This window comes from Octodon degus, unplaced genomic scaffold, assembly GCF_000260255.1.
Source record: "Octodon degus isolate 3935 unplaced genomic scaffold, OctDeg1.0 scaffold00021, whole genome shotgun sequence".
In the NCBI taxonomy this organism is placed as follows: domain Eukaryota; kingdom Metazoa; phylum Chordata; class Mammalia; order Rodentia; family Octodontidae; genus Octodon; species Octodon degus.
The window spans coordinates 6,871,125-6,883,930 of NW_004524597.1; the positions used below are offsets into that span (position 1 = coordinate 6,871,125).

The window sequence follows — 12,806 nt, forward strand, 5'->3', positions numbered from 1 at the left end:
GGAGGGGAGGGGAGGGGAGGGGAGGGAGGATTCCTTAAAGCCACAGGCAGACTGCAGAGAGTCTGCTGGACAACCCACTTGTCTACTGCGGGACCACTGGAATACTGCCTGGTGTCATCCTGAGGCTCTCTGATTCTCCAGGCCCTGGCTCTTGGGAATAGTAGCTACACATACCCAGACCGAGCCACTGCTCTGGGGACCCTACTCACTAAAGGAGTCTGATCAGGCTGCCTAGTCTAGGGAGAAAGCCTTCAGCTCCTCAAGCCAGGCCTGCTGGAAGCCACCTTCCACTAGCTGTGGGAAGCTCTGGAAGACATGGAGGTGGAGGAAGATGAAATGAAGGGGAAACCCGTCAGAGAGGCAGAATATTTGTTGCACCAAGGCTGCCTAGCAGAGCAGGCAGAGCTTACTCCTCTACACTGAGGGAGAAGAATTGGACACAGGCCCGTGCTGAGCAGGGAGGAGGTAGACAAGCACAGCACTCCCAGAAAAGGCACTGACATTAGGACAAGGAGGGGCTCTAGAAATAGAATGTGCACAGACTGTCTGCTGCCACCAAGAACGAGCTGCAAACTGCAGCTCAGCCACACTTCCACCACAGGGACACAGCGGGTCTGCCCTTGTCTCCCTACCCACACTCTAGCTGCCAGCCTGGGAAGGGCATGTGGAGGATACATGCAGTGGGCCCAGCACTACTCCTGGGCCAGGGCTGCACCCCCTGGCACCCAACATGACCCTAGGCCTCTGCCTTTAGTTTGCAGCCCTTCGGGCAGAGGCCCTGCTGTGCTCTTGGTACAGACCAGGGCCGAAAGACTGCAATCCCAGTAGGGCCCACCTAGGCCCCAGGTGTGTGTGGAGGGATGATCATGTCCTCCTACACACAGCTTCTTTCTTCCCAGGGATGAGCACACTGAAGCGTAGGAAGGGGCCTTGGGCGGTAGCCCTGCTCCAGAGAGCCAGGGCCTGCAGGAGTACACCAAGCACATGTGGGCCCAGACCAAGTCTTGTTGTGGGGGTTGGCAGGAGTGCAGTAATGTTCCTAACAGCTGGGGACAGGAACTGAGCTCTGGAGGTGCCAGCCCTTTCTAGCACTCACAAGGCATCAAAGCAAGCCCCATCCTTAGGCCTAGCTGGTGCCATGCCATTACCTGGCAGGTAGATGTCAGCAGGAGGACCTGACTGGGCACAACCTTGGAGCTCGGGGCTGCAATCCTGCAGGACCTCCTCGATGGATGCCACTTGGCTCCCTGCAGCAGGTGGGGGAGGGGAGCAAGGTCAGCAGGACTAGCAGGGGCAGGCCCTGGCAGATCCCTGTGGTTGAGAGGTGGAGGGCCCCAATCTGACTCCACTGATTTCACTAGTTCTCCAGTGATCCCAAAGGTGGACACTTCCTTTCCTTCTTCTCTCCCCCAAGTGAGGGCCTTTCTTGTCTGTATTACAAAAGCACTCTTGTTTCCTGCTTATCCTTGCCTAACCTGTGGCCCTGCTGTCCTTCATGGTGAGCTTCAAAGCTGATTCTACTCACACATATCCTCCTCAGCTTGGGACCTGCACTTTGCTGCTGACAGTATCCCTTGGCAGAAAAATGGCTCAAACAAACCAGGGCCCCCATCCCTGCATGTGCTTCTGCCCAGACAGTGGAGGAAGGGTCCAAGTTTGAGGTCAGAAAGCTGAGGATCGGAAAAGCAGGGGACTTACTGAGTGTCCCACTGCCAAGGTCATACCAACTGAGACTAAGACTGAATTCTCCACTCATAGACCCAGCTCCCAAAACAGAAACCTGAGGTGAGATCTAGAGGGTGGAGTGCAGCACCATTTCCAGGAGACCCCATGCCCACGGCGCAGGCCCAGGGTCCAGGGTCCTGTGTCTGAAGACCTGGCCCAGCAGCCTGTACAGCTGAAGACGAGCTCCACCTGAGGGGAGGTGGTTCCCATAGCAGAGTGGCTTATTTTGAGGCCTTCACCATACTACTGGCCTGCCACCAGCCGGGACCAAATTGTAACTCTGTCACCTTTTAAGTGGCCCCTGATGCCAGCCCTCAGCCTTCTTTCTTCAACTTTCCAGCAAGGATGCTGGTGAGGAAGGGCTCAGATGGTGGACAGAGATGTGGGAAGGCACCTCATCACAGTCCATAGCCTCATGGGGTGGGCAGGCCACCTCCCCACCCCCCCAGCCCCACCCCAGCCATGTTGTCTTGCTAATGGAAGGGGTGAGGAGAATCAAGTCATTCTCATTTTCATTTTAGCCAGGAGATGACAAGACAACCCACAAAGACAGCAAACACATCCTTGCCCCCACTCAAGTTGTCCTGTCCTGGCTAGGCACAGGTGGCTAGCCAGTGAACAAGGCCTCTGCCAACACTGTGGATCAATGGCCCAAGGCCAGAAACAATGACAGGTCCTAGGAAACACAAAAGAGTAGTCAGGAGACCCTAGCAGCAGCAGCAGGGCTGTTTCAGACTGTGTCCAAAGCTCGCCCAGAAGGAGGTGCTTCTGGGAAGGCTCTGAAGTCAGGCTTCTGAGAGTCGAGGGGCTCACCTTGCTTCAGTGATGGCTCATCAACCTCTTCCGTTAGGAAACTCTAGGAGACAGAAGAAAGGCCACTTGGAGCTTTGCAGCAGGTCTGGTGCCAACCTCCTGAGACCAGGCAGAAGGCAATGGCAGCAGCTGTCACCACAGGACACAAAGATGCGACTGGGCACTTGGCTTCACAAACCAGCTCTCCTATAGCCCTCATAGTGACTCCATCATATGGTACCCCAACCCATAGGTGAGGACACCAACACCGGGGTCATACAACTGGGGGGCCATGGGGCAGGGCCCAGAGATAATGGGGTGGGGCCTCACCTGGGGTAAGTCTCACCTCGGGGGAGCTGCTCTCCCCCAGGGCCAGCTCCGGGCCACCTGGTGGGAGAGGAGCTTCCAAGTCCTCAGAGAGCTTCTCCTCATCCTCCTCGTGGATAGGGGATGATGGGGACCGCAGGGTGCTAGGGATAGAAGGGGCATATGGAGGACAGCTAGGTCAGGAGCAACAATCCTGCCCAAGCATAGCCACCTTTTCCTGTCCACCAGGAGCCAATGAAAGATACTATCTGGGGGCTAGAGCCACCTCAGATACTGTGCAGCCCTGACTAGCAACTCAGAGCTGCCAACAGAGGCCCTCTGAGGGACACTGGCACAGTCTCAACATTCTCTCATTTCTAGAAGAGAAGAGAAAGCACCAACAGAAGAGACACAGGTGGGAAGTGGCAGGAAGGACTGCCATACATGTTTATGTATTTCTAGACTTGTTCTGCCACTTGGGTTCAGTGCAGGGAGCACAGTGGTGGCACAGAACAAGACCTTCCCTGTACTTTCCCACTAAAAAACAGTTGGCATGGAAGGTGCACAACTATAATCCCAGCAGTATGAGGCTGAGGCAGGACGACTGCAATTTTGCCTAGCCTGGGCAACTAGCAACAGTGACTGTCTCAAACTAAAAACATGTCTCAAAATAAAAAAGGACTAGGGATGTAGCTCAGGACGAAGGCCCTGGATTCAATCACAGTGCAACAATCCCACCATAAGGGAGGCAATGCAGCGGCTGGCTAGTCACTCCCTACAATCCTTTGCAAGAGCCACAACTAACCCCTGGCCAGCTGAGGAGTGTGGTCCTTGGGAGGCCCCTGGTGTCTGTGACTGGTGCTCTTGTCAAAGCCTGAACAGGACCATGCTCTAGGTTCAGCAGGTGCCACCATGTGCACCTGCTTCCTCCTTGGGGTCTGAGTTTTGAGTGACATCACTGGCCACTTGGTGGGACGTGCGTATGTGACAAGCTGCCACAAATTCCTGAAACCCTAAGGCTCAACTGGGCCCCAATGCAGACAGATGGCACAGGCCCCTGAAACTGCCAAGAGTGAGCAGCAGTCCCACCAGGGTGGGCTGGGACCAGGACAGGAGAGAGGGAGCTGCTGTCTCTGCTCTGCTGCCACAAATGTATCTGTTACTAGGTATTATGAGTCCTTCTGGACTGAATCTCAAAAATATGTGTTAGTTGGGGGCCAGGGAGATGGCTCAGTGGAATAAGCGCTTCCCTGGCAAGCGCAAGGGCCTGAGTTCAATCCCCGGTTCCACAAAAAAAACCAAAACAACAACAAAAAAAATGTGTTAGGAAATCATGTCAAGCCATAGATACACCTTGTACTTCTCTCTCCCCTCCATCCCCCTTGCCCAAGGCAGGGTGTGGTGTTCTGGGCCTCACCTGTCAGGAGACTTGCTCTGTTGCCTGCTCTGGTGGCTGCTTTCTAGAACCTGGTCGATTCCAGCAAGTGGACAGCTTGCCTGGGAAAGGCCCTCCGAGACCCCTGAGTAGGTGATTTCCTCATAAAGGGGTGCTGAAGGGATAGCCGGGGAGACGGCCCGCAGGCCATTGAGTGCTTCAAGCAGGGAGATGGGCTCATAGCCAGGTGGGATGCTGTCAGAGCTCTGCAAAGGGGACAAAGGCAGATCAAGAGGGGCTAGCCAAAAAATGGACTCAGGTCCCAAGGATCTTCTATCCCCCAGGCCCGCTCTGCTGACCATCCTGTGTCCACTTCACCTTCTGGGGACTGAAGAGTCCTCCTCCTTTGCAAGGTGACCATCTTAGTACTAAAGCCAGCCTGACCAAGGCTCCCTCACCATCAGCTCCAGCACCCACACCCCAGATGCCCAGGACGATGGGTGAGGAGACATCTGCGAGAGGCACCCCACACCTAGCCTCAGCCAGCCTGATGCTTTCTGTTCCTGTCTGGCAGAGGGTGGAAAGTCAGAGGTTAGTGACAGAAAGGAGCACTCAAGAGAAGGGAAAGCAGAGCCATGCCAGAGGCAAAAGAACAGTTGCAAATGCGTGCCCTGGACCAGGGGTAGTCTGGCCTCAGCAGTCCTGACGTGGATGAGGGGACAATGTGGGCAAGAGCCACTACAGCCTTAAGCAGGAATGGACAGAACTGGTAAGGCTGGTGTCGGGGGTCAGGGAAGGCTTGGGTGCCAGGGAGCAGTAGCCAGGCCACTGGGCCACTGAAGAGGGTTGTGTGGAGCCCACTTCCCTTTCATGATACCAGGGAAAGAGGCAAACTGTTGTGAAGTGCTCCCTACATGAGGTTCTAGCCTGCCTAGAGAGGCTCTGGAAGGAACAGGGACTGAGGAGCATCCCTGGGGACTAAAGATGGCACTGGGCTTGGGGTGCATCCTGGACCTCTGTCTACCTCTATCTGCTCCCACCTGCCTTGAATTTAAAGGTGAAGGATTGCTGAGTCCCTCACCCTTCTGAAAAGGAAAAGCTCAGGGTAGTTTCTTCAGCAGTTTCCACCTCTCTAAGCTACCGCAGGAGGCACGGGATTTCAGCTGGGCCTACCAGGCCAGCAGAGACTCTGGGAAGAGGCTGGATCCTGTGACAACCTGCTTTCCAGTCCCCATGCCTATTCCCTGGGATGTAGGGAAAATGCCAGATAACTAGAGTTCTCCACTCAAAAAGCCAAATCCTATGGGCAGAGAGCAGGGGATGCAAGACCAATGAGCATGCACAGGGTATGCTGTTTGCAAAAATAGCAGCAACATTATTAGTTCCACCTTCAACATCCACTCCATTGCCAGCAAGAAAAAAAAAGGGAAACGGGGGCACTGGAGGAGCCACAGCAAGGCAAAGCTGGTGACAAGGGGATGGCCTAAGGCCACTGTCACCCTGCAGCAGGACCTGGGGGACTGGCATTTTGCCAACAGACCTTGAGCTTTGCTTGTTCCACAAAACTCCTGGACAGGGTCAGCAGGACTGGAGAGAGTGGATTTGACAGAATGCGTTAATCAAACATATTAGCCTGGGGTGAAAATGACTTCCCACACTTGTCACTGGTTTAAAAATAAGGGTGCAGGGCAAAAACATAGCTGTAGGACCAAGCACACTTACTGTTTCCCTTTTAGGTTTCTTGCTGGCCAGGGAGGCAGGGTGCGACTTTGATTTTTTAAAGGGACACTGTCAAGATAAAAATCATATGTTTTACAACAACTACCCCTCATACGGCGCTGGGGTGGTGGGACAGGGTTGCTGTTCTTCAGAACTCTGAAAACTTCACATGCATGTGAACTCAGAACCACACTAAACCCAGTTCTGAATCAAGACTCTGGGCATCTGCCTGCAAAGCTCAGTGGCTCCCGGAGCCACACAGCTGGTTTCACTTGCAGCCGCAAGGCTGTGGAATCCAACTCGTCCCCAGCCACCACCACCACTATGGCCCAGGTCACCCCAGAGCAGCATGTCTGGGCCAAGGTGGGTAGTGGTACATAGATATTCAACCCCATGATTAACTTAATGGCTCCCTGCAGAAAATATTAAATATGGGCTCTTTCTGGACATATCAGGAAATGGCCCAGACAGGGGACAAAAACATCCTTCATAGCACTCTGAACCCTGATGGGCACCAGGAAAGGTCCTGGGAAGGTAGTGCCCCCCCAAGGCACGACAGGCCACTTGGCTAATGACACAGCAAGGCCCTATGGCCTGAGAACAGGTACCTCAGTTCACTTTGAGGAAGACATGAATACAAAGGGGGACTTGTTTGACCCCGAATCAGGGTAGAAACTGGGAGGGGGAAAAAGCAACAATAAACCCACCAACACTGAGGATCAGTCAATCCCTATGAAATATTTAGACACCTCCTTCAAACAGCAGACCATACCTAAGCTGTTCTTGGGACCAAAAAGTGAAGGTGTGCGAGCCTCCTAGATCAAACCAATGCTACATACACTGGAGGGCCACAGTTCAGGAGCCCTTGTGCTGACCAAACCCAGGAAGCCAGACTGCAAGGCTGGTCCCGCTGGAGCCAGGGGTGGGCTTTAGTGATAGGGACCCCTCTAGGACATCATGCCTCTGCTGCAGCTACCAGAACACAGCCTTGGATTTGGGGACGGGGATGCTAGGAAATGAGCCTTTACCCTGAGCTACATCCCCAGACCTTTTTATCTAATTTTGAGACGGGATCTTACTAAGTTACTCAGGTCAACCTCAAACTTATCTGATCCTTCTGCCTCAACCTCCTAAACAGCTGGGATAACAAGGATGTGCTTTCACACCTAACCGTTTTGGTTTTTTAGCAGAACCGGGGATTGAACTCAGGCCCCTGTGCTTGCTAGGGAAACACTTATTCTACTGAGCCATCTCCCCAGCTGCAAACTATGGTAATTTTTTTGTACCAAGAATCAAACTCAGGACCTTGTACTCGTCACTGAGCTATATCCCCAGTAAATATACTATGCTTTTTTTGTTTTGGTGGTGGTACCAGGGATCGAACTCACAAGCACTTATTTCACTGAGCTATTTCCCCAGCCCCCCTTAGCCTGGGTTTTAAGGGAAGTTTCTGGGCTTTTAAATGTTTGTACAACTTTCAGAAACATTGTATAAACAATCACATCACACCTGTGGCCAGGGCACTCAGCCAGCCCAGGCTAAGTCTGATGCAGATAAAGGAGGCATGTAAGTGGAACCACCCAAAGCAGGCCTGTCTTGGGGTGCACCAGTCCACAGGCTTCAGTCTGATCTTTTAAAATGGAAGCAAGGCCTTCAAAAGCCACTGGACTGCCTCATTGCCTATGCTCACAGGCAGTGGGGAGCAGGGAGCAAAGCACAGACCCTGCCCAGATGTCCAATCCTACTCACTCCCATCACTCTTTTCCCATCTACCTCAGACCCTCCTACCCACCCCTAACCCCAACTCTTGCATCTGTTTCTGTGTATCTGGGTCTCACTCCTTGCCCAAGACTGTCCCTCCACTTCTCTTTCATACCCCCTTTCAGGTCCTTGAAGTGGGTACTGCCTGCCTAAAGCAAAGTCTACCTACCTGGTCCCATAAGGGAGGCTGGTGGGCCATCTGTTGAGGCCCCTAGAGTGCCCAGGATGAGGCTGGTAGGCTGGGCTCATTCATCAGGAATGGTAATAGCTCATTTACAAAGAGGCAGGGGTGCCTGGTTCATCTGGCTTGGTGGAGATGGTTACAAACACTGATGTGAACTCAGCAAAGAGGACAGGCCTGCCTTGCAGGCTCTTTTGTTGGCAGAGGCCAACAATTACCACAGCAGCCACACCATAGACCCAGCCTAATCCCCCACTAACACCTCAGAGCTCCTGTGGGGGCCATACTGCCTAGTGGACAGAGGAGGGAGGCAGAGGAGGCACTTACAGAGTGTTCATCATGGTCCATGCTCTGGGCCAGGACAGGGCTGAAGGAGATGGGGGACAGGGCCCCTGGTTTCTTCCGCACGGCCCGGATCTGCAAGAGGGCTCGGAATGCTATGGAGAGGAGGGATCTGTGTTAGCAAGGACAGCAGCTCTAGCAGCTGGAGGGACCCTCAAGCCCAGGAGCACACCTTCCCAACCTGCAGCAGTTCTGGGGCAAGTGATACATTTCTATTCAGGGGCTGAGTGGATCTTTGATACCAGGTACCAAGCAGGGAAAGACAGCCATGACAACAAGTGTAGTTTCTAAGTGGCTGCACCACAAACCACCCAACACCAGACTGTACTAGCTGGCAACTGTGACTGTGGCTGATACCACCAGGGCTATAGCACTGAGTCCAGAGGCCAGATTGGCAGCTGGAAGCTGCCTGGCATCCCATACCAGGAACACTGATGAGGATGAATTAGGACAGAGAATCTAGGCTCCTCCTGCGGGCAGTTCTACCCACTGTGGCCCAGAAGCATACTGCCCCAACCCTAAGACTTGGGAATGTGAAGAGTGCAGACTACACATCTACATTAAGCAGGCCCCCAAATCAGACCCAAAACAAGGCAAGACAAGGGAGGACATTCCCCCAGGCTGCGGAGAACTAACCTAAGCCACACAACTTCCACACACAATTTCCTTCCAGCTTTGCACTTCCCACTACTACCTTCATTTTCTCCCAAGCAAAGCACTCTGATCTCAGCTACCTGTGGTAAGGAACCCCAACTCATCTCACGGAGAAGGCCACTGGGAGGCACACCTGAGATCCAAGATAGTGACGGAAGACTCCATTTTGAGTATTTTAATTTTTTTTTTTTTTTTTTTTTTTTGTGTGTGTGTGTGTGTGTGTGTGTGTTTTTTTTTTTTTTTTTTTTTTTTTTTTTGGCGGAACCGGGGATTGAACTCAGATCCTTGCGTTTGAGTATTTTAATTTTTAAACAAAATCTTTTCTATACAACCTTTACAATAAAGATCTCATTCACAATCAGTCTCCACCCAGTTCAAGGATCACTGTACACATCTACCCTGGAACACCCCATACCAGTGAGGCCAGTGTAGGTACCAACGTTAATCACTTGTTGGCAACATCACACTGCTTAAAGATCAAGGGTGCCAACGGGACTGGTAGCCCCCAAGACTACCCAGACCAGGTGGACAGAACCCTCCAGGCAGAGACCCTGGATGCACTCACGCAGTCGGCAGATGGGGCAGTTATTGGCCTGGTAGCGCAGTGTGTCAGCACAGGAGGTGCAGAGGCACAGGTGGCGGCAGGGCAGGATCAGTGTGTCCCGCAGGTCTGACAGACACACCACACACTCGCTGCTATTATCACTGTTCTCATCGTCTGAGGGCTGCGGAGATAAGGGCCTATGGGTCAGCGGTCTCCTGAGGGTCAAAGGCTGCGTATCACTCTGCCTGGAGCAGGCTTTCCTATACCCAACTGTCCCACTGCCATCTCCACTCCCTGGGGACTGCCATGGCAAGGGAAAGCCCAAAGAAGGTTAAAGGGGGATGGATTCAGTCAGGCAGAACTCCTGAGGAGCCACAGCTAGAACTGCCCTAGGAATAAAGCTCATATAGAACCTGTTCTTCCCCCAAACTACAAAAACATGGCCCCTTTCTGCTCCTCAGGCCCAGAGAGAAAATGCTGAAGAGATACACTGCTGAGGAACATATATTAGCTGGATTTGGTGACATATGTGCCTCTAATCCCAGCAATTGGGGAGGCTGAGGCAGGAAGACCATAAATTTGGGTCTAGCTGGGACAACCTGGCAAGATCCTGTCTCTAGGTAAGAAATAAAGAGCTGGAAATGTAGCTCAGTGGGAAGGTCCTGGGTTCAATCCCCAGTACTGGGGGGAAAAAAAAGCCTAACTGGTTTGAGACATCATTAAATAGTAAAATTTTTCATGAAACAAACACATGGATTAAGAGCAAACGTTTTAAACAGGCATCAGAAAACTATGTCTGCCACATATTTCTGCAAATACAGTTTTACTGAAACAAAGCCAGACCTCTGTGTTGTCTACAGCTGCTCTTCCAAGCTACAGCTGCAGTTCTGAGTAGATGCCATAGACGCCTCGTGGCCCATAAGGCCAACAAGATTTACTATCTGGTCCTTAATGAGAAATAAGCCAGGCATTGTCACAAAGCATGTGGATGGGCAGAGTACTTGCTCACTGTGGTTGGAGTAGGACTATCAGAGAGGTTTGAAACAACAGGGGCAGCTTTCTTCACACTGTGTGCTTCAAAAACAAGGTCAACCAAGTTCCACTTTCACACTCTCCTGCCTCCCCTGGCTGTGCCAGTCCCTCCACCAGTCTGCAGGGAGGCAGGCACGAGGTGGCCAGCAGAGGGCAGTGGTGGTGACTGCTGACTGCAAGGAAAAGACCCAAGGTGGAACAAAAGTGGAGGGAGTTGGGCTGGTGAGATGGCTCAGTGGTCTAAAGCACCTACTTAGCCTCTTTCCCGCTGGAACCATGGAGGTTGCAGAAGAGAAGAAAAAGAAGGTTCCTGCTGTGCCAGAAACCCTTATGAAAAAGCGAAAACATTTCGCAGAGCTAAAGATAAAGCGCCTGAGAAAGAAGTTTGCCCAGAAGACGCTTCGCAAGGCGAGGAGGAAACTCATCTATGAAAAAGCCAGGCACTATCATAAGGAGTACAGACAGATGTACAGAACTGAGATCCGGATGGCTAGGATGGCGAGAAAAGCTGGCAACTTCTATGTCCCTGCAGAGCCCAAACTGGCATTTATCATCTGGATCAGGGGCATCAATGGTGTGAGCCCAAAGGTCCGCAAGGTGTTGCAGCTTCTTTGCCTTCGCCAAATCTTCAATGGTACCTTCGTTAAGCTCAACAAGGCTTCAATTAACATGCTGAGAATTGTGGAGCCATACATTGCATGGGGGTACCCAAACCTGAAGTCAGTGAACGAACTAATATACAAGCGTGGCTACGGCAAAATCAATAAGAAGCGAATTGCCTTGACAGATAATTCATTGATTGCTCGATCTCTTGGTAAATATGGAATCATCTGCATGGAGGATCTGATTCATGAGATCTATACTGTTGGAAAACGCTTCAAAGAGGCAAATAATTTCCTGTGGCCATTCAAGTTATCATCTCCTCGAGGTGGAATGAAGAAAAAGACCACCCATTTTGTAGAAGGTGGAGATGCAGGAAATAGGGAAGACCAGATCAACAGGCTTATTAGAAGGATGAACTAAGGTATCTACCATGGTGTTTTTATAATTTGGTCAGTTAATAAAGTATCTGCTTCCAAATTGAAAAAAAAATAAATAAATAAAGCACCTACTTAGAACAAACTTAGCAAACACAGGGACTACGGTTCAATCCCCCAGCACCACATGCCAGTCAGCCCCGCCCCCTGGTGGGCTGAGCTGGCCACACACACACACACACACACACACACACACATAAATAAATAAATAAATAAATAGTGGAGGGAGTGTGGTTCCTGAGTACCAGACTACTCTGCAGGACATGGATGAAGGGTGCAAAATGAACCAACAAACCGAAAGGCAAAATGTTTCATAAATTTTAACTTTTTAAAAGAATTAAGAAAGAGTGATGGCACCTGGGAGCCCGGGGCTTCCAGAGGAAGAAAGGGGACTGGCTCCCCACACCCTTCAGGAAGACTAGAGCTAGTCATCCCCATGAATGGGCTTCTGTATGGTAACGGGAATAGGGTCAGTGGTCAGCCTAGAGCACAAGAAGGCTCCCACAAGGACAAACCTTGGTCTCCTGGTTGTTCTTGTTCTCAATGCCATAGATCTCCTGCAGTAGGTAGCTCACCCGGTCCACCTGAGGAACAGAAAAGGTGTGGTAGGTTTGGCCAGCCTCCATTAGAGGGCTCCTCATCATCTGGGCCTACACTACCTCCAACATGCAGGGAATGAGTCCGGGGACAAGCGGGGCTGGGTGTCCTGTGGGCCTCTGCAGCTCCACTCCCAGGTGGTGGGCACACCCCAGAAGGCTAAGAGACCTGCTCTACCCAGCAGTCCTGCCCATGTCTCCATTCCACCCCTACTAAATTCTCCCAATGCTTTAAGTAGAAGGCCATCAGGAATGCCTTCCCAGAATCAACCATAAAATTAATGACCTCAAAGAAAAGTTGTGCTAGTCTATAGCTACTTGTTCTAGAATTTTCCATGCTTCCTTTCAGGCACTGACAAAAATTAACCCAGGTCTGCTAGACACTGCCTTATCTCCAGCAGTCAGTGAAAACAAAGGAGCTTTTCTGTTTTCTGTCTTTCCTTCCACTTGTACCATTCAGCAAATATTTACTGAGTGCTAACTGTTCCAGGCACCACAGTTCAACCTAAGCAAGGCTCAGGACCTGCAAGTGTGACTGTGATACCTGGTGGGTGTGTAACTTATGCCCACATACCCCAAGATGCAGACCTTGATATCCTGGAATGTAGGGATGAAGAAGTTCCTCTAGGCTCCTGCACAGTCACATTGGCCAAGGAAGAACAGCCCACAGAGCCTACAGATTCGTTTGTACCCATGTGCATGTGTCTTTTAAGTCAAAAGGAGTTATGGGGCTGGTGAGATG

At 51.6% G+C, this 12,806-nt stretch overlaps 1 protein-coding gene across 1 annotated transcript in view; it reads right to left on the reverse strand.

Moving 5' to 3' along the window:
- The window catches only part of Mgrn1 (mahogunin ring finger 1), a 44,507-nt gene that overhangs the window by 1,968 nt on the left and 29,733 nt on the right, over positions 1–12,806 (reverse strand). Inside the window, exons 8-15 of the mRNA XM_023711398.1 lie at positions 11,984–12,088; positions 9,421–9,580; positions 8,187–8,296; positions 5,921–5,986; positions 4,241–4,464; positions 2,864–2,987; positions 2,539–2,581; positions 1,149–1,247 (exon numbers count right to left, since the gene is read on the reverse strand). Coding sequence (XP_023567166.1) covers positions 1,149–1,247; positions 2,539–2,581; positions 2,864–2,987; positions 4,241–4,464; positions 5,921–5,986; positions 8,187–8,296; positions 9,421–9,580; positions 11,984–12,088 — 931 coding nt within the window. The remainder of the gene's footprint in view (positions 1–1,148; positions 1,248–2,538; positions 2,582–2,863; positions 2,988–4,240; positions 4,465–5,920; positions 5,987–8,186; positions 8,297–9,420; positions 9,581–11,983; positions 12,089–12,806) is intronic.